We start from the raw sequence: 22,154 nt of genomic DNA on the forward strand, positions 1-22,154 counted from the left end.
TGGATGAAGTGAACTAACTGGGGAAAGGACCTGGGTGCCCAGTGTCAGGAGCAAAGGCAGTGGGCAAAAAGTGACACACAAGAGGATCCCTCTGAATATCAGAGAGCACTTTGTCACTGTGGGAATGGCCAAGCACTGGCACAGGTTGCCTGGAAAGTTTGTGGAGTCCCATCTTTGTCTGGTCAAGGTCTTCTCCAGGGGGCCACCCCTAGAGCACACTGACTTTACCTAATCTCGAGCAAAGTGGAGTCTGAAGGAAAGATAACTCCCAGCTTTTGTTAGGATGTCAGCTTATGGGCTAAAACTCCACTGAGGCTTCCCAATAAAAAATGAGGGAAGAAAATGCACAAATTTTAGTGACTATAAACATTAACTGCCAGACAGATAAGTACTAGAAAAGATCAGCTGGAGATCAGCTGGCCTGTGGGCCCCAGGCTCAACAGAAGGGAGTTTCACCAGGACTCAAGAGTTTTGGGGAGCCCATGAGAGCAGGGGCCCTTGGAGCCCCTGCCCTCAGCCCTGCAGGCCAGGGCCCAGCCCGCTCCAGTAAAAGGAAGAGGGTCAGATTTGTTTCACTAGTACCGTCTGTCAGCAGGAGGAATTGTTGGGACGTAGATCAGTCCCTTTCTGTCTGACCGGGAAATGGGTGGCACCTGCCCCATGAGTCAGGAGGAAGGAGCCAGCTCTGGCCCAGAGCCCTCCCCAAAGGCAAACTTGCCTTCTTCCACTCAGGACCAAGGCATGGGCTCCTCCAGAGCGAAACCTTTTAATCAACATTGCACATAGCACAGGCTATGATGACTTCCTACTGGAAAGGGGAGAGCAGTGGCCCAGCAGGATTGCAGCCAGGCTCCTGGGCTGTGCCCAGCCTCTCCTGCAATTTCCCAGTGCTCTGGGTGACCTCAACCCTCCATCCATCTCCTTAGCCTCTCTTCCTTCCGCTGATAGGATGCTAATTGCTGGTGAGATTTTTCCAATTGAGCACAGGATTGTGCCTTAGTCATCTGAGCAAGTTCCCTTCCTCCCTTTAAAGTTTTTCCAGGCTTAATTTGACTTTGTATCAGTAGGAAATGACAAGTCATGTCACTGTTTTCTTTCCAAGTGTTTCATACTATGCTCTACCTGGACACACAGCATCTGAGTGGGGAAGCACAATGAGCCCATGAAGTATTACCAATAGGAAGTGACAGTTTTCCTCCTTTTGTTCAGTAAATTCCCTATGGGCTGCAGCTAAAATATTGGAGACATTTTTAAGACAGGAAGGCTGTTGTGGTTTCAGCTTAGATACACTACTGGCTTAATTTTCTCTCCAACTGAAACCAAATCTGACTAGCTTAACAATTTTCGAGTGAAGATTGTGAACTGATAAAAAATCCTGAGAATATGACCTGCATTCAAGTACTGGCTCTAACCCTGCTTTAGGATCAGAAAAATTAACCAGTTTTTCCCTTAAGTAAAGTATTCTTAGCATGTGGCAACGTCAAGAGTCTTTTATGAAAGAAGCAGCCATTTTGGAGCTTGTCCTTCACACATTTGCCAACACAGGTGCACATCAGTCTGTTCTGATGGTTAAATACATCTGCTTTAATATTTTTCACCTTTTTTAATATTCCTAAACATGCATTTGGCAGTTGATCCCAAATTACAGTGAAAAGTAATCTGTACCATGAGTTAAAACTGTAGTGTTTTTCACAGAAGGGTTTATAGACAGTCAAAGATATGAAACCCTTTTTTATTGCATATATTTCTTTTTATTTTACAAATAATTATATTCACTGATACAAATGTTCCTTCATAGAAGGTACATTTTTTTTTTTTTCCAAAAAAAAAAGGATAGAGTGTCATCCAAAATAAGCCATTTATTGTTCATTAATATAAAATGTATTCATATTTCTAGGGGGTGTCATATCCAAACCACTGCTCATCCAAATTTCCTGTATGATCTGTTCCCTGCGCTCAATCCTTTCGGCCAGTTCTGCTGCCTCTGCTGAGTTATAACCTGAGTAACAAGGTCTGTAAAGTCCATCTGTCTCATCCTGGGTGTTTGAAAGGGAGGAATCCTCCTCTTCCTCCTCCTCCTCCTGTTCACTGCTCTCGTAGGCTCTGGCACTCTCTGGCACCTGCTGATCCCTCTTCCTGTGCAGCTTCTGGATGTCACTAGGACACAATACGCAGATCACCAAGGCACACAGTGTGAGGATTAATCCCACACAAACACTGGACACAAACAGGAGAGCGGCTCTTTCAAGGTGATCTGCAGGCAAGAAAGCTAGGGCTTAATCACTTTACAAACTGCCAAGGCTGTTTACAAACCCCCAGCTGCCATTCCCGCAGTGTTCCTTAGCCAAACCTCCCAACACTCACAGCCCAACCCCACCAGTTCTGCCTCTGAACTGCTGGGCAAAAATCCAGTCTGATTATAACATTGTAAAATAACAACATGGCCCCAACCCTTTATGAGCAGCTTAGTGCTGTTGTCAACAAGCTACCAGCTACTCTGCATGCCTTGTTTGGTCCTTCCAGCCATCCTACCAAAATGGGCTTTGCCCTCACTAACAGGGCATGCAAAGAGTGACTCTGGGCTCTGCAGGCCTCAGCAGCATCTTCAGGCCAGGCTGAGGAGGGAGCACTTTTCTTCCTTCGCACTTAGTGCTGCTAAGTCACAAAACCTACTTTGTCTCGCAGCAGAGAAGGCTGGGTTTGGTGACTTTTTTCTTTTTTTTATTACTCCTTGATACTCCTTGTGTATGTATGCAACCCAACATTCCCGAGGACAGATGTCTCCAGTGCTCACTCATGTCAGGGCCAGGTTTTCAAAACTACTGAACAACCAACAGTCACCATCAAAAGTTTAAAAATATCTTGGCTGTAGTTGCTAAGTGTTTGAGTCCTTCAAGGCAAGGAATATTCCCTAAATATGAATTATGCTGGGATTGTCCCATCCACAAGATTGTGATTATATTGTAATATCATTACCATAAAAGTGGGATTATTAGTTGTAACCATCAGAGTTGATCCTCCCTTTTCCCACAATGCCATGATCTAGTGAGCAAAACAATCTCAGCCTCATTTCCCTACCTTTAATGTATGCAAATGTAGCCAAGTAGTTAGAGCTAACTATAGTTCCATCTTTCTTTGGAAGTCTCGATTCCCTTGGATCAAGGTCGACACCTGTGACACGAGGAGGTAAAGTAAATTCAGCGAAGCAACTAAATTGATATTCACCCAGTAACTTTCCAGCTAACAAGTCCACCCAAAACACAGGCAGGCCCATGCCATGCTGAAGGAGCTGCAGAACACTAGAGCAAACAATGCTCGATAAGTTAAAGTATAATTAATAAATTATCGAAAATATCAAACATGTAGAAAATGGCAAATTAACTTAAAAGAGTCTATTACCAAGTGAAACCCTTTGTGCCTAATCCCATTGGGGTTTCTGAAATAATTTTACTTCATGAAGCTTCACATTTCTCCAATGGCCTTCCCAGCCCAACCATTCCATGTACTCCTGTTACTGGGGACACACATCAGCCTCGTCCTTAACTTTGTGGCCTTTGAGAAGAGCTGGTGTTAGCATAACTTGTAAAAGATCCTTCACTCTGAAACAACTACAGTTTCACTTTTAGTCTTCCTAGCATGCTGGCTCTGGCCAGGCTGGGCAAGTCACTCTTCCAACAGAGTTGCTATGACTGCAGGACTGTGCTCACATCCCACTCCCAGCCTGTCCTCTGCTCTCCAACAGAAAGACCAGGTCTTTCAGCAGGGTTTCCACTACTTCATCCCAAACCCTGTGTCTGTGCTGCTACATACCATTGTTCTGTTTGACGGAAGACTTGTTATCAGGGACCAGGGGGTTGACAGCCGTGAGGATAAATTTAGGAACTGCAAAGACAAAAGACAAATTACGTTCTGTTAGTTTTAAGAACCCTCTCCCCAGTTATTTACGAATCCCACTGCTAACCCTGGGTTTATTAACTGGGTTTCTGACAGTGGTATTGAAGGTTGGACTGATCTTGGAGGTCTTTTCCAGCCTTAATGATTGTGTGGTTCTTGCGAAGTCAGGGCAGCTCTGGGTCTGTGGCTGGGTCTATGCACCGGCCTGCTCCAGGAGCATTGGTGCATCTCCATACAGCCTGGCAACCTGCCCCTTGTTTTCAACCCCTCAAGGGTGTGCCAACCAGTGGATGGAGACAAAATTGGCCCCTAAATTCAGTATAAACTGGGCTACAGCCAGATGCTAAGTTGCATCTAGATATACTGGGTTTGAATGAGGATGATTCACTGTAATTCTAAGATAAATGTTAAAGTCTTGTGTGATGTCATTTGCGAAGCTTCTGAGATGGATGGTTGCCAAGGAAGATGGGGAGGATGGGAATAAATGAGCTGCATCTTTCTAATTTCATTAATTTATTCCCTCGGTATGTGTTCACAGTCTTCTTCAAATAATTAAAAGAACTACAAGCAGGTGCATTGTACAGACATTGAGAGATCACATATTCTGTAATGGATGGATGGACCCTTCAGCTGCCCAGATCTTAGCACCTGTTCCTATACTATGTGAAGGCACATTGATTGATTTTCAGACTGATGGGGGGTAAAAAGGAAGAAATTTCAAGTATGACACTCACCTCTATTGTCCAATAAACATTTGCCAAGAAATAGCGTTGAGAGAGTTAAATAGAACAGAGGAGACTGAGGCTTGCAGCTTAGCATAGTTTTCATTTGGAAAACAACTAAAAATAGCACTTCTTTCTGAGCAGAACTTTTCTTTCTGTGTGGGCTCAAAGTCAGAGCTGTTTCCTTTCCTGATAAAGGAATCCTTTTGGGAGCCTTGGCTCTTGTTTGCAGTGGAAGGCCAACAGATACAGGGGTAAATAAGCTTATTTCTATTTTGTCTTGTACCTGATGGTAGTTTGTAGCTGTTTTCCAGTGTCAGAATACTTTCCTTGGTTGTGAGACAGACAGAGCACGATTGTTTCCAGCCTGCAGTCTGCATTTGCAGGCCTGGCTGTTCTGAACAACATGTCTGTGTTATGAACAACGTCCTGGGAGGATGCGCCATCTCCAGCGCCCATACGGGACCCAAAGCTCCTGTCACATGGCCTGGGGCTCCTTCACCTGTGCTCCTGTGCTGATGTTCCTCCTGCTCCCCTCCCAGGGGAAGCTCCCCAGTGCTTCACTTGCTCTTTTCCCCTTTATAGTTAGTTCCCTTTATATATCCCCAAATATTTATTGTAGGGGATGTTTAAGTCAAAATGGCATGGCAAGAGCCTCTGGCTGCTTGTATTGCTTGTTTTCAATGTGGTGCCTTTCAGATGCAAGGACTTTAACTGCTATAGGCTACATCAGGCTGCTGAACAGAACAGCTGGTACCAGCATAGGAATTTTTATTAAGACAATCACATCTGTATTACAACTTGTGCCAGCACTACTTTGGCAAGCAGGAGTCAGTCGCCTCCTGCAGACTGCCAAAGGAAGCCCACAAAGGGTCTCTGGCATCCAGGGAGTGTGGATACACCACGGGTCTGCAGGAGCCATGAGAGAGGATTCTGTGATCCTAAAGTGCAGACTGAGCAAGAGCCAGGAGGTCCCACCTTGTGCAGACAGGAGATGATGCTTAGCAGATCACTGGGGGCACTGAGACTTCAAGGAACCAGCACCTCCCAGCTCCTGTCATGTTTTTACTGTCAGGAATGAACTGCAAATGTAAAAATGCATCCAGACTCACTACCCCTAAACAGCTGCTGACCGCTGTGTGGGGAGAATGGGGTTTTTTCACATTCCTGACCATGATAGAAATACTTTGAAGTGTGGCACAGCCCTGAGAACGAAAGTGCTGGGCTCCGCTGAGTTCCTGTCACTACAGGGGGAGATCTATTTGCATTATTTTGGGAAGCATCAGATTAGCTGGCATCCTCTGGTGAGGAGACTGAATGTAAAATATCATTCTGGAATATGCCAAATTCTTCCCATGTTCATTAGATGAGCTGTAAAATAATCAGACCTGCAAATCATTGGCTAATGCTTCAGATTGCACAGCCCAGTAAGATCTGGCAGGAGAACAACTCTTCCAAATGTGCCAGTAACAGAAAATAACACTATTTGTTACCCGTGTGTTTTTGCAAAACCACATCCCTGAATAACAGAATGTGTAACTCCAGTGCCAACAAACTCACTCTGCTTTTCTGGTACACAGGCATGCAAAGTTGAGCGACTTGTTGTAATTATGCTCATGCTAATTAGAGAGAATTACATTAAATCATTCATAAAGGCAACTGCCCAATAATATAATGTATTGGTGCAATGGCAGATTCCCAGATATCTCCAATAATAGGAAGCTGAATTATTGCACCACCTTTCAGAGTTGACAACCAGTTCCTGGGGAGACTGAAAATCTCTCGGGGCTCATTTTCCTCTGATCTTCAGGTAGAGGTGATCTGGCCATCAATCTTACACTGCTGTTCTTAAAAGCATGTCTCAGGTAACCTGTGCCCTTTGACCACTACTCACTAGGGATGCAGCCAAAGGACTGCAATATGTACCCATGGAGCTGCTCCTTTTGAAGTATTTTAGGGAATTCAGCTCGCCTCTTAGGAAATTATATGTCTGTAGCAAGCAATATGGAAAACTGTTCCCTCTTGTCTGAGCTGAAGTACATTTCAATCCTGCAAGGGATCTATAACCGCAAGCTTTTACTTTCCATAAACCTTCACTTCCCTTTCCATGAGAAAGGAAACTCCTCTGTGAGGGAGAAGCTGTAGATGTACTCACGTGAATCAGGTTTCAGGACTGAGCTTGTACACAGTGCTTCAATTATGCTGGACTGTTTTACATGCACTGATGCCAGGCAGTGTTGATTTTTCCTAGCTCTGTTGCAGGTGAACTCTGTGGAACAAACTCTTATCTTGATAGTATTTCTCAAAAATATTTAACTATATAGTTGATATTTTATTGTTGGTTGCATTTTTATAGCAATAAGACTCCTTAATGCCAGAGTATTTGTTAGGTGCTGCTGTGCCTAGGGGGTTGTTTTTTGTATGGCTGTCACAAACTTCCTGTGTTAAAGGGAAGTGGATATTTAGGAAGGCTTAGTGCCCATATGTGGACATGTGTGTGTCTTTGCAAGCAGAAATGAGGACATGAAAATGATTGTGCGTTTGCTCTTACCACATGCATAGCTGACATTTAGGTATTTTGTCACTCCAGGTAGGCATGGACTTCCAAAATCCCGGCTAGTGACAATAATTTTGCATCTCTGTTTCCCATAACACCTTTTGGATAACACTTCCACCGCTGTGTAAGACAAACAGTCTGAAAGAAAAAATACATGCAATAAATATACAATACCCTGGTGTTATCTGAAATGAGAACTGCTGGCTGCATGACTAGAGATACAAATCTGCACCTGATCTCAGGTATAACTTTGCCTTAGCAGGATTTCGGAGTTAAATATTAAGATTTGTCAATGCAAGGAAGTCAGCTGCAATAAATGTGAACTTGCAGCGAGGTAACTCTCCCATGTTGCCTTACAGGTGCATACTAAAGGTGCAGGAAGAGTCTCATCAAGCTCCAAACAGGTGCCAAATAAAAGGTCTCAATGTTCTATTCAGGATGTGTTGGAAAAAATAAGCACATCCAAATAGCTCTCCATCTATTCCCTCCCAAATTAAGTGAGATGAAATGCTGTTTCCAAGTCTGTTTCTCAGCCCTGGGTTACTGAGATGAGTCAACTGGATAGCCAAGTTCAGTTCAAGTCAGGTGAGATCAATTTTTATGTGTTGCAACAGCTCAGGCTACAGGGAAGTTCAGGGTATTAAAAAGTAGCTTTTCATTTACTATGAAGAGGTCAAAATGGGCTCAATATTTAACCAGGGAAACATGTGGCTTCCAAAAATGGGTTTTGCACTGGAGCTGAAATTATTTGAGTAGGAAAGTGTGTGAGTCACCCTCTGCTTTAAAAAAAAAAAAAAGAACATATCTAAATGTGATTAAGTTCTCTGTATCCACATGTGCTAAACTCCAAGCCACAAAGCAAAAAACACCCCGTAGTTTTGGTTTCTAAACCAAAAGGATGCAGAAAGAACAAGTTTGGAGCAAGTAATACTTCTCTGAACCTTTCTGCATCACCCCACACACTGCAGGTTTCTGTGTATGACAGAAATGTCTCATTCCAGGCTTCTGAGGCAAGGGTGCTCTAGAGGTCTGAAACATCATTTTCTGGGGGTTAAAATAGTCCCTCTTCCTACAATAAAGGATGACCTCCAGTCACCTACCAACTGCTGAAGCTCATTTGTGCCTCTTTAGAGGAAGGACAAACACCATTTACAAAGACACTCCAAAGGTTCCCCAAATGTATTTGAAAAGAAGGTTTGAGACTGAGTTCTTGGCATTTAATATGTGAAAATGGGGCAGATTTGTAATTTTTAGAGTTAACTCCCTGACACCAGTACTAAACAAGTTGTATACCTGGGCAGAGCCATCAGGAGATAATGGGCTGATCTGTCTGGCAAAGGGCTCATGGCTTGCTTTGGACATGGATTCTAGGAGAGAGCTCTTTGACTTTTCAGAGACCTAAAATCCCAATACCTGTGTGTCCCAAGAGACTGCTGGGAAGGCAGGGAAGGGCTGACCTAAAGCATTGGGTAGTTCTGATTAAGTAACTCAGCAGTTTTAGTTTCCCTCCCTGGCAATTTCAGATGAGTAAGGATATATTTGGGTGGATGTTTTAGGCAGCCAGTAGCTTACTTTGGCAAGTACAAAACCAGCTGGAGAATATCAGGAGGAATTGTCGGGTGATTGATAAATGAATGGATTGGGAGCACAACAGCAAACTGGCAAACTGAATTATGTTTTCTATAGAACTTCCTGCCCTGGGAGCTACTCTTGATACCTTATGAAACCAGGAGGATGCTGTGCTGATGGTTTTCTACATATTCAGTGATATGGCAAGTGTATGTTTCATTTTGCCTTTGCTCATGTTTCTGTGGGACTTAATAGCTTCTTATCATCTCTATCCATGTTGGATTTGGCTCTTCTACCTGAGGAGCCAGTTGTTATATGCCTGCAGGATCTTGGCAGGCTAGTTTTTGGAAAACCTCCCAAGGCTTGCCTTGGTGTCACAGGTGAGTAAATGCAAACCGTGGCCCATTTCTTCTGCAGGACAGGACAGATGTTACCTGGAAAGTCTTAAAAAAGAAAACAACCTATTTAAGACTTCCTGCATTCTGAAAAGATTTTGTGTTTTTGTGATTCAATAAAAAATCCTGTCTGGTTGACATGTGGCCTTGCTACCTTCCCACTAGTTCTCCCAGCAGCTATGATGGGATTAACTTGAATAACATACCCTCCTCCTGGTCAAACACCTTTTTCCAGTGATTGAATGAGGAGAGATCAGTGCTGTGTTTTGAGTAAAGGAATCCCATGGAATGGCCCCAGAGAAACCATGAATTGGGAGATGAACTTAAATACACAATGTGGCTTCCTTCTGACTAAGTGCTGTTTGATCTACACAGATATTTCTGAGGCTTGTTAGACTGGTACCATACATTTTCAATAACTTGCCTCTGGAAAAGGCACATTCCCAGAGTGTAAAAGGCTGGTGGCATCCGGCGGTGGTGGACAAGGCAGCAATGTATGGCTGGGAAAACACTCCATTCTCCACGCTTTTCTCCCAAAGTTGCTTGTTAGACACCAAGACTGTCGGTGGATCTTTTGTACGAGACACTACTATGGATGGCACGGGGACACGGGTGTCAAGACGAGGTTCTTAATGCAGTAATAAACTATCCAATCTGACTGCAGCTATTTAATACTTGGAGTAGAAAGCCTTGTTTCTGGAGGAAAGGCTCTTTCAGCTCCCTAATTAGCTTTGTTTGGGAAAGTTTTGGCATGCAAATGACATGCCATAAATCATGCAGGCTTTAATGAGAAGTAATTTGTCTTCTGTTTTTTAAAGCTTCTCTCAATTCAGACAGGAGGAGCTTTCCCTCCCTTTCTTTCCACCCTTCCACACAAAGCCTGCAGGTGATGGAGCATCTTGTGCAAGGCTCCGGCAACAGCATCCTGTCCCACCCTCTCCAAATGTTTCAAATTGCTTTCATCCCCAACTGTTCCTTGTGCTGCTTTATGTGTTCTGGGCTATGCCCACCCACAGAAGAATAAGGAGCTCACTATTAAAATCAACTGAAAGCAAAGATTTCACACCTCCAAATCAGGATGGCTTGTGCTTTGTGGAGCCCAGATCTCAGCTGTGGGGACAAGAATTGACAAGGGGAAACTGTGGAGTTTGGAGTAACCTAAGGCTGCAGGCTTCTAAAGAAAGTTGCTGAAATAATATGGTAATTTATGCAGGAGCATGGCACACAGGGTCCTGCCTATGCATCAGAAAAGGGCCACTTGAATTGCTGATTCCAGCAGAAACACACAATGTGATCAGCAGCACTTTTGTACCAAAAAAACCCCAAACTTGCTGTCTCTCTCTCCTCCTTGCACATGCATGTGCAGAGAGGGGGATCCATCCCACCAAACACCAGGGGCAAGAGACAAGTGTGGCTCTCCATTTCCTGAGAGCAGGAACCAGACTCGCTGCTCCTGCTTGTGAACAGGCAGGAGTTCCTTGGCTCCTTTTAGACTTGAGGGCCAAGTGTACTTTTCCAAACCTTTCACAAATGTGAGCCATGAAAAAATAGACCCAAGAAAGCCCTGAACTGCTGGTAAAGAAAACATTACCGGTTGAAGTGGTGTGTGTTTTAATGTTCTCCAAGCAACTTCCACCAGCCAAATCTGATCTTCCCTGTTCATCTCAGAAGAAAGTTATTTGGACTCTAAAAATGGTGGCTGGTCTCTTCCTCCCTTCAATCACTCCTCATCCTGCCACTGCTCTGAAAACCTCTTCTTTTAAGGGCGTTTTGTCTTGACAGCCTTCAAGGGGCAATGGGGTGCAATGGCTCCTACTGGCACCTCTTGGGGCCCAAAGCACCTATTAAGCTTCCCAGTTTGCTCAGGCTGACACAGGCAAGGACCTTTTCATATCTGATGTCTGCACACAGAGAGCTGACTTAAGGGGTTTTGTGGTGGAAGCAAAATTAAACTATTTTATCCTTACTTATGCATCCACAAAATTCATTTGACTCCTGTCTCACACGCCCAAAGTGCCAAGACAGTGTGGAAACATTTCCAGAGCTGCCTAAAGCTGTTTGTGCCTTCACTGCTGTTACTTCTGCTCTCAAGAGACCTTCCCAGGAGACAGGCTTACAGCAGGCAATGAGTACATCTTTTAGTAAGAGGCAGAAACGAAAAGCTTTCCAATCAGTCAGTGAATAGGAGCTATAAGACCCTTTGAATTGGCTACAATATCCAACAAGCAAACAAAAATAATCACAACATCACAGAATCCTGTTACATTAAAAAAACTGTGACCCCTAGTTGGACTGGAAACAACCTATAGGTTTTTGAAAATCCCCCTTGCTTGACTTTCTCATCCCTTCCTCTTATCTGAATTCCACTGTGAAGATGAGACTAGGACAAAGTCCAACCCCAGGGTATGTCATTGCATAGTTCAAGATGTGATGAATGTTTGTGAGTTCTCCACCTCCCCTCTCAAGACTCCAAAAGTGGGACCAGGTAAAAGAGAGGGCTGTATTGGAAAGAACCCCACATTCCAGCAATGAGAACCTTGGCAGGGGTGTAATTCAGGGCTCTGCTGGTCACTGGTGCTTGAGGGACTAGCCAATGTGCATCCAGAGGAATTTTTGGGAAGGATATTTCAGTGTTCTAAGCTTGCAAATTTAACCTAGAGGTGACCCTACTAAGAGACTACCAAGCCTTCTTTCAAGTATTTTCATGTATTAAGAAGAGTAATTTATTATTTGAGAGGTGTTTGTTGACCTGAATCTTCCTGTTGTTCTCTATGGTAACCTGTTCTGGCACAATTCTTTTAACTTCTTCTGACCAATAAATTTTCTGTTTCCTCATGCATATGTTAGTACAAATATGAAAGAGATAATGGGTCAGAAAAGGCAGTAATTCACACTGGAACAAAACTGCTATGGTTTCCTGCTTTGGTGCTGGGCACAATGAATTCCTCTAGGCAGAACCATCTGCTACAGAAGGACACTCAGATAGTCTTTCTTTGATAGTCTTGGTAAAACAGGGAAGTTGCTTGCTGGAAATTTTGTACAATCTTAACAGTGCCAGGCATTTGGACTGCAATGCAAAAGCTGCAGAAGGTGGCATTTACCATTGAACTGTCTCAGAAAACCAGTTGCATGAGTAGATACTCATGCTAAATGTGGAGGTGATGCTCAGGATCCTAGAAGTGCTCAAGGCCACACAGATATCTCCCACAGCAGAGATGGATTGATATAATTTATTACTCTATGGAGAAGAGCCTTTATGCCAAAGAAATGTTATGTTTCCCTGGGTTCCCTTTGAAGCAAAGCAAAATCTGTCAGCTGATTTGACAGTTGGCTCACAGAAAAGCGATGCTTTGAGAACCCATCTGTCCCAACCCAAAGCTGCTGTTTGTCACTGCTATAACACATATCATCAGGTAGCCAAGATCTTGGTGAGTATCCAATTCAATACCCAGTACACCTGGCAGGACCATGTCAAGTATGGAGAGATACAAAGCTTTTGAGATCACCAGAGACTTTCTGGGCCTGTCATTAGGACCTTTGGGTGACTTCTCTTCTGCATAGTGCTAAAAAAAAATCACAGTTTCTCTGTTATGCAGTAAAAGAACTGGAAAGGCTTGAGCGCTGCTCATAGGCTGAGTTGCACCAATGTGAGCAGAAACAATAATGGATGTATGTTGGAGCCAATTCAGCTTTTGGTGCAAACATAAATAAGTACATGGGTCTGATTCAGGAAGGAAGAGCTGTCTCAAGTCATTACATTCAAATTACCATTGTTTTCCCTCAGAGAAAGGTACGCAGTCACTGCATACTTATCATGCACCCACTTAGATCTGTAGGTGCTTAAATAACCACAAAAATAAGATTCAGGCTTGAGAGAGATAGGTCTGGAGTCAATTGGATCTGAGTCCTAAGTGGCAGGTCTTTTGTGATAACTGAATGTGAACTCCTATGCCACACAGGGGCTTTTGGAAATTCCACCACCTGCAGAAAGTCACTAGTACCACACAGGAAGAGGCCAAGCATTTCCATTAAGTAGTAGGAAATCTATACAAGGATCTACCTTCTGTAGATCTACTTTGTGTTTGTCTCAGGTTTTATGCTCTCTCCTGTTACTAGTGCTTTGGGCTGCTCTACAGAACACAAAACCAGTGCCAGCCAGGGTGTTGCTGCACAGGTGCTTGTACACAGGAGCCACAGCAGAGCTTGTTGCTGTTGTAAATTCTTTCTCTTTATCCTGGGAAACTTTATCCATTAGGAATGGTTTGCAGAATTCTGATGTGTGAACTGTGAGTACTGACAGAGGCGAGGGAGTGATTTGAGAGGTCAGTGAAGTGCAAGACGTAAGTTGATCAGCTGAGACATCTTTTCCCTGCCTTGTGTCACCTGCTTATGCCACTGTTATAAGGGGTGTGGGGGCCTGACAGAGACCTGCTAAAATGTTTTCTCCATGGAACAGACAGGCATAGCTAAGCCTCTGTGACAGCCCAAGAGAGCTGGTATAAAACACAGACCTGGAAATACGAGATTCTTGTCTAAGAACAGATTGCAATTTTCAGCCAATAATTTTTTAATAATATCTAACTAAATAGAAACATTGGCTTGCAGACAAAAGACTCTTAAGATTAATTATTGATCTCTTCTTGATGTTCAGAGATGCTTCTTATAGATGACACATAACGCATGTTTCTTAGGAGCAATGTTAAGCCTTTGCACAGGGCTGCCATTAGTCATGCAAGCCCTTCCCTGTGTAGTACCAGGGGGTTTGAAGAGCACACTCATCCAGTGCTGGCCTTCTCAAGGTGTGAAAAGTTCCCTTCATGCCTTCAGTGTCACCATTGAACATATCATTCAGTTTAGTACTGCATACGTAGGACATTCCTGACTTGGTGCCAAAGAGAAGTCCAGGTACATTTAACTTTCTAGAGTGCCACCACAGCCTTGGGGTATGGTTATACAACAACATCTAAAACAATGGCCCTGCAGACTCTCCTCTCTGTACAGTCTGCAGCTAAGGCAGGGAATATCTGGCAGAAACGGGTATCAGTGAAGGAGCAGTAAGACACAGTATCGTGACACTCAGGTTGTCTGGTCATTGTCAGAAGCTGGAGGAAGAAGAGAGGCAAACAGCTGATATTTAGTATATGTCACCTAAACCCAAGACAGGCAAGGGAACTAGTTTTTGATGCTAATCATACTAAAAACTAATTAACTATATTAAAGTTTATTACTTTGCTGCATTTCTTAGTCTATGTTCCTCCCTCATACTGGGCAGTTTGTTTGAGTTTCAGAAATAAGCTCTCACATTTCCATCAGTGATACTTTCAAAACACCATTGCTCTTGCACCTGAAGTTTCTCCCAACCTGTGCTCTTCCCTGTGCTCTTGCCTATAGAAGGTCCCAGACATACCAAAGGGGGGTGTGTGCTCCGCCTTTGTTGAGCAGACGCTCTCCTTGTGTGCCCATCTGCCGTAGGTGGCCGAGTAGATGATAAGGAACTTGGATTCCTGACAGTGGAGCTTCAGTTCCTGGTTTTCACATGCTGATTTGGTTTTGTATTCAGCTAAAGTAGAAGCAAACAGCAATATGATAGTGAGGCAATTTAAATAGCTGGACTGTTAATAGCAAATAGCAGCAGGACAGAAACCAGCTTTCCTGCTGTTGTAAGTGACACGTGGCACCTGTACAGACAGACACAAAGTCAAGAGCAGAATGTTTCTTCCAAATGAATTGTGCCCAAGTGACTTTCTGGAGCCTGTGATTCCATTTTGAACAGAATAGAAAATCCTAATTTTTCCAATCTTCTTTCCCAGTGGAACAGCTTCCCTGCTTTCCTGACTTTCTTTCCACTCCTTCTCAGCAAGAGAAGCTTCATCCTTCCCTTTTGTCTCTCCTCAGGACACAGTTGCATTCTATGTGTGCCTCAGCTGCCTCTGCACACTCATCAATCACGGGCAGGGCTGGCACTGCTCAGTGACAGCACCTGGGCAAGGCATGGATAATGGGAGGGACAAGAGGCCAGGACAGGGTCCCCATCCCAAGCCAGACACTGCTCTCAGCTGTATTTGCACTGCTCCACCAAGGTCAGTGGGTTTCCCTGGATGGCACTGTCCAGCAAAGGCTCATTTGAAACTTTGGCTGGCAAAGTCATGTGAATTAGCAGCCTGAGAAAAATCTGCCCCCTCCCTTGCTCAGCTGGCACAAGGAACCCTGGCAGCACCCTCAGCAGAGGTAGGGAAGGCACTGAGCTCATCTTCATGGCTTATCCCTCCTAGGGAATCCCTTTAAATGTGCCACCTGGCCAACAAGGCTCTTCCTGGAATAAGCAGCTGCTCTGTTCGTGGCATAATACCTTCTTAAGTCTTCCTTAAGAAGGTTGAGCTGTGGTGCCAAACCTTTTTATGGCAGGTAAGGCCAGGGAGAAGAGTTTATTCTCCTCCAATTTTTTTTGTCCTCAAAAATGTGAAAATGGGAAAAGGAGACTCCTGAGCTGAGCAGAAGAAAAGGGAAACCTTATTGTTAGTGAGTGGTGTCCCTGTGAGTGGAGAGTGGATGCTGGTTCTTCGGGAACTAGAGAGAGAAAAACCTCCTATCTACTCATGAATGAAATCATTACTGTTTCATCCAAAACAGAACAGATAAAACAATGGGCTAATGTTCTTGGTAACAGTCCAGTTTCTTCCATTCGAGCTCATCAACAGCCACAAGCTTAAGTGTAAAAAAGAATGATTTTGAAAAAATATTTTGAAAACATTTTTGAAAACATTTTGAAAGATATTTGACCTACTGCAGGTTGTGACTTGTGCTGAAGCACCTGCCATGCTGCGTACACATAAATAGGCCAAAAACCTGGGGTCTGTGTCCAAGGACTGACAGCATACAGCTGAGTCTGCCTGGCTGTGCTGGAGAGGCTCTGGAAGTATATATAATCCCATGTGGTATCAGACAAGGAGAAGAGCCCAACATAAACCTCTGCAAAGATACGGCAACAATAATTCTAAATAGATGAAAAACGAAGGGACTTAGGCAACTGCTTAAGTGCCTGCTTGAAGGCAAGGAGACTGCAAAATATAACACAAATAAAACACAAAGTTATCCTGAAGTGATTTCCTGAGTTAGGATGTTTTCCACTGCCAAGACTAACAATATTGGTATCTTACCTACAAACATAAATTTCCTGCCACAAGAAATCATGTTGTTTGCACTGGAATCAGACTACTCCTGAATTCTGAAGGTGGCAGTTGCTGTTGACTATGCTTTTGACCAGCTTTTTCAAAATTCAGATCACAGGAAATACTATATACTAAAAGAAGCTCATCTCCCATGGGAAAAAATATTAAGCAGCTTCTGAAAGTAATTAACAGGATCCCAATTCGCTTTTGATTAGCAAAAAGAGATTTCTAATGACACAGACACTGCTATAATACTCAAATCCATCTGCTATTAATAATGGACTAATTGCAATATGCAAAAAGAATTAAACTATTGTTATAATAAAACAGGTAATTAAAATTTTAAATTTCAGGCATTTTTCTCCCTCTGATGATTGGCCCAGTGTATCTCCCTGGGAGTTCCTGAGTCAGTGCTTTACCAAAGGTAACATCTGTTTACTCCATTCCATCTCTCGGCTCTGATTTCCTCTTTCCTGTATGAGCTGGCTCTTCAGTTTGCTTGCCACCTACTCCTGTTCTATCACTGATGTCTGTCTTAGTGCTCTGATCAAAAAAAACCCCTTAGTGCTTTCTCCTTTGCTTGTGGGTTGGTATTTCTATGTTGGCTGGTGAACCTACCCATAAATCATCATTCAGCTGTTTTCTTTGGGACCCATTTCAGCCACACTGGGAATTCATTGTCAAAAGAGCTGAGCCCCCAGGCTACTGGAGCTTGTTCTCATATACCATAGCAACAAGGAGAACAATTAAAAACCACCAATAAAGGAAACCTCATGAGGATTGTCTTCATTGTTCTTCCCCTTTCTCATGCTCACAAAGTGGATTTTCTTTGAGGCAAGATTTGTCCCTTCACATATCAGCATCAAATACCTGTACAGAGCACAGGTGATTCTACAGTAAAAGCCTCTAACCAAGTCAGCATGTGTATCTTCTGGCCATTATTTCATAAATTGGAGGTATATACCAGGAGATATTTTTGAATCTTTGAAAGCTTTGGGCCCAGTTCCTTAAGTATTTTTGCATATTCCTTCCTAGGATGCCTTCTTCATTTGGATCCTTAGCCCAAGCATCTGGTTTTCCTGTTCAGCTCTTTCTAATATGACATTATCATTGCTATCTCACTAAAAATAATTGACATAAGATTTTTCCTTTCTAGTCTGATATATGACATCTGCCCCTGCCAAACTGCAGTGGTCATTAAACTGGCAGCAAGCACCCTGAAGCTGCAGACACAGCAGAGAGCTAAGGTAAAGTCAAAAAGAACAATTTGTTATCAATCCAAGAGCCCCAAAACTTCACATGGATTTTTGCAAAGCCTTGTGCAGTGGCATTTTAACCAAAAAAAGCAACAAAACACGCAGAAAAACACATTTGCCTGATAAAGATTACTTACTAGGTTTGCATTTAAAGGAGACAAGGAGGAATTTAGTGGTCCCTGGACACAGATCAGGCCCAAAAACCCGACTATTGACAAGGAGTTGGCAGGATCTCAGGTTTTGGCATTCATCCAGTACTTTCTAGAACAATGGGCAAAAAGGATAGTCTTGACAACAAGGTATGAAGCTACACAGCAATGAAAACACTTAGTTGTACTTTGTTCTACACAGGAGAGAAATCATAACTTTTTGGCTATAAACATGCAAGAAACATCTGTATCATTGCATCTAGGCTCTATTGGACTTGGAGTCATGGCCAACTTTATGGGAACACATTCACCACAGCCATGCTCACAGCGAATTAGGATGTTACCAACTTGCTGTTGTTTGTCACTTTCCCTCTACCCCTGGGGACGTTGGCCAAATTCCCCTGAGTGCCACCACAGCCTCGGTAGTGCAGAACCCAGAGCATGTGGGAACACACTAAGCCCCCAGCTGTCTTACTGACATGCTTGAGGCACTTGTACACTCCTGAGCACATTTATGGGAGTGCAATGTCGAGGGAAAACATGGCAACCAAAAAGGTGTATTTTTAACCACTTCTTCTTGAACTGCTTACATGTACCTGAACATGCTCTGTTAAATAACCTTCACTTGAAAGAGTTCTGCCTAATGACAAGCACAGCCTGCGCTTTAAGCCATGTGTAGGACCTCCTGCTCAAGGGACACTTCCTTCTCGCTTGCAGTTGCACATGTTATTAGATATTTACTTGACTTTGCCATGGGCAAATTTCAGAATTGGTTCGATTGGATAGCACAGTTGTGCAAGTCTATCCTCAGCCTCCTTGTCTTGTTTTGTGGGGTGTTTTTTAATGCTGTTCTACGGCCATATCTCTTCCAAATTTATTGGCCCAGCAATATATCCTGGTTCTTACTGTGCAGCTTCCCTGGAAGTGGCAACAGAGGAAGACAGCCAACAGGTGAGCAGTGTTATACACAAAGGGTCGTGTGGACTCTCTCCCAGTCTGGCAAAAGGACTGAGTGCTCATACTGCTCATACTGGTGCTCCCACTCCAGCTGTGCTCTTGGAACTGTAGCTGCAGAAAATATGAAGACATTGCCAGGGCCAGTCTGTCCAGTTTTTAACACAGTCACAAGCCAGACCACCTAAAAACACCCAGTTTAAATGCAGCAGTGTATTTGGAATATTCTTATTCACCTCCAAAACTCAGTTAAGAGAGGGCGTTTCTGACACTGTTTTTGGATAGTCTGTGTGGTTGTGCACGGGATTCATGTTATTTAAAATCACAGCAGGCTGTGACATAGGAGGGTGTTATCACCAGGTCACCCCACTCTTAACAGGAGTAACTGTAATAAAACATTCTGATCGTTTTAGGTAGTCCTTCAAAATCTATGGGAGTTTTTACTTTGTTTCTCATCAGAAGAGGTCTCAGTCATATCAAGAGACCAAATCACAAATTTACCACTGTGGTGGCACAAGCTGCATTCCTGTTTCCCGGCTGAGAGAGTTGGCAGTGGCTGGATCTCTGTTGTCATCACTGGAAACCTTCCCTCCCAAGCAGCAATGACACACATTGGCAGCACACTGCAGTGATCCTACAGCTCCCATTGGGAGAAGAAGAGGACATGCATTCAACACTTTTTGAGCATTAAGTGCACTCTAAAGAGTTTAAAAGAGAAGGAAAGCACAGCAGACTTAATTTTATCTGTCAATTTTCCTTTTACAGAGTTGCAAGTCAAGCAAATAACTCCTCCCTAACTGGGATAGTTCTGGAGGGGACCGGTGAAATAGAGTTCCATCTTTAGTAAATAGAGATAGCTGTTCCCTACTGAGTCACCTTCTGTTTGCACCTGACCTGAATCATCTCCTGTGCATCTGTTTATATTTTCTCCTGCCTAATGTAAACAGCAGTCACATTTTCTATCATGATGCTGTGCAAAAGCACACAGCCACAAAAGCAAACGATACTCAAAATAGCACCGGGCAGTTACTGTCTCTAAGCAGATCCAGCTTTGCAGTGATCCCTCTGGCAGGAGGTCTCTGTAATAAGTGCCTGTGATGCTTCCACCCAGCTACAAGGCATCATTTTACCTGCCTGTGCAGACTGCAGATCCACTTCCAAAGGGAAGGGGAGGAGGGTTGAGGTCACTGCTGCTCTTTCCTAAGAAATCTGTTTACAAAATGTGTCTCGTCTCCTTAACAGAACTGGAACTCCCTGAGATGCAGAGCATTTGTGTCTCACACAAATTCATGGCCTTGCCAAAATGCTTTCATGCCTTTGATCAGCCACAGTGCCCAAAAGATGATGGTAGTTTACAAAAGTTACCCCATGTTGTGTTTATTATATTCAAGGGAAAAAACTGCTCATGGAGACCTCACAAAGGCACTCACGAGCCCAAAATAATCATTGGTGCCACTTTGCTGCAGTCAGTAATATAACATTAAGGATGCTTTTTGCCTGCGGTTTTTGGTGGAAGGATGTACTTTCACATGGCCCATAGGTCATGTCTGGAATGTCCTCAAAAATTGCAGTATATCATGGGCAAGCCACACTAAAAACTGCCCTAATGCTGTTTCTAGAGAGAGAATATTACTGCCAAACCACTTCATAATACCCTTCAACTCAGTAGTGGTGGGAACAGACATTCTCTGATGTCAAGAAGGAACATGTGGTCTACAGACACAAATGTTGCAAACTCCACCAAAACTTCTGTAGAGAATTTTCAAGTTTAATCAACAGAACATGTTCAGATTACACCAACTACTTATTTTTGCAATGATATACTGAATTTGGAACAACACTGGGTATTTTTCACTAAGATGAAACAAGTCTTTGACATCAGTATAAGTCAGACCTTGTTACAAAAGTCTCTATAGCAGAAAGTAATAATTAATGAAGTATAAATAATTTTAAGCTATACTGAAGCAGGCCCAACAAACAACTGTAAGATGTTTCTGATACAAATCAGGTAGTCACAGAAATGCAGGTATCTACAGAAATCCTTGGGATTTGCTGTTTAGCTGTTGCTGACTTTTCAGTGAGGGAAGACAGGCATGCAACAAGCCAAATGCCAACCAGGATGTCATCTTATTCACTGGATTTTTAACCCCACTCTGTCCAGGGCTTGTATCCTCCCCTGGGGTCAAGGAGGGCCTGTGTGATAGATTTAAACTGGTCAACTGAGCCACGACCAGCCCTTGAATGGAAAGGAGTGGACTATTTTAGGAAGCTTTAAGAATGGGGTTTCCAAAGCAAGGTTCATCACAATGGAAGGCAATCTTCAAAGCTCTCACAAGCCTACGGTAATGCCTTGCTGTCCAGACAAGCCCTTCCAGCAATAACACTTCTGGTGGTAAACAGCCATAGGTACAGTGTTGTCTCATTCAAGGATGAGAGCACTTGCACAGAAACGGCAGGGAAACCAACAAAAACATTCTGTACCTTAAGAACCTTTTCAACATGCGGTACCTGCAAAGAGGTGGGTGCCACACAGTTCCTGGGTTCTGTCATCCTGGTTTCAGGCTCCCAAGCACTGCACATGTGGGGGTCCTGCCCATAAAATGCTGACTGAACACTGATGGTTGAGTGCCGAGGGCAGTGCAGGCTCAGGTGCTGCCCATCGCAGGCATAGGCAGTGTGATTCTGCAGGAGCTTCGTTAGGTAACCTAGAAAATATTCAGCTCTGTTACAACTAGCACAGGAAATGACAAGCTCATTAGATAATAAGAAAACCACAATCAGTCTCCGGGAAGGGCATTGTAGTCAAGGTTATATGTCTGGCCTGCAGCCACCCAGTTCTCTGAATGGGTCACCCCTTATGTGCTCGTAGCACTCCGGGCTGGAAAACATGAGGTCTCGTGGCAGGGAGTGCGAGCCCTCCCAGCACTCCAGCAGCAGCAGCAGGATGTGTTGTATGGACAATACGTGGGTTCAAGCCCTTGCCAGTCGTGGCTGCTCACGATGCCAGGGCGTGTCTGCAGCAGTCAGAGGGGTATCACTGGGTTTTCTGGGCCAGGTTCTTGCATTCCAGCTACCTAAGCTATTTCATATACATCTTGTTGAAAGAATCTGCTGCACTTTTGCACTCGTGGGCAGATGTGTTTCACACACTCTTAGTACAATTGAGGGAAAAAAAAACCCTCACATTTTCTTGAGGGAACATTTTCTTGTTGTGGCTGAACCAGGGGCTTTTTTGTATTGTTAAAACAAAAATTTGTTTTCTCAAAGAAAATACTGAAAAAGAGCTCACTCCTTTTAATTAATTAAAATTTGTCCTTTAAATAAAATGGGCCATCTAATTTTCACACTTTTGCCCTTCATAAACTTCCACCAAAGACAAGCGATTTTCAAAAAGGTTTTTAAACAGAAACTTTAGTACTCCAAGCAAAAGATAGGAAAATCATATAATCATTGAATGGCTTGGGTTGGAAAGTTCCTTGAAGATCTCCC

At 43.5% G+C, this 22,154-nt stretch overlaps 1 protein-coding gene across 2 annotated transcripts in view; it reads right to left on the minus strand.

The window, feature by feature from the left end:
* Nucleotides 1–1,841: 1,841 nt before the first annotated feature.
* The window catches only part of EVA1C (eva-1 homolog C), a 32,525-nt gene continuing 12,212 nt past the window's right edge, over nucleotides 1,842–22,154 (minus strand). Inside the window, exons 2-8 of one of the 2 annotated variants that reach the window (XM_014253607.2) lie at nucleotides 21,174–21,370; nucleotides 17,700–17,823; nucleotides 14,545–14,697; nucleotides 7,168–7,311; nucleotides 3,811–3,882; nucleotides 3,079–3,171; nucleotides 1,842–2,254 (exon numbers count right to left, since the gene is read on the minus strand). In XM_014253607.2, the coding sequence (XP_014109082.1) occupies nucleotides 1,860–2,254; nucleotides 3,079–3,171; nucleotides 3,811–3,882; nucleotides 7,168–7,311; nucleotides 14,545–14,697; nucleotides 17,700–17,823; nucleotides 21,174–21,370 (1,178 nt within the window). In that variant the 3' untranslated portion in view covers nucleotides 1,842–1,859. Of the gene's footprint in view, nucleotides 2,255–3,078; nucleotides 3,172–3,810; nucleotides 3,883–7,167; nucleotides 7,312–14,544; nucleotides 14,698–17,699; nucleotides 17,824–21,146; nucleotides 21,371–22,154 lie in introns of both variants that reach the window. The other variant, XM_014253606.2, reaches the window with a different exon arrangement.

The sequence above is a fragment of the Pseudopodoces humilis genome, chromosome 2, assembly GCF_049639895.1.
Source record: "Pseudopodoces humilis isolate 2021_Gansu_Grassland_sample_001 chromosome 2, ASM4963989v1, whole genome shotgun sequence".
Lineage (NCBI taxonomy): Eukaryota > Metazoa > Chordata > Aves > Passeriformes > Paridae > Pseudopodoces > Pseudopodoces humilis.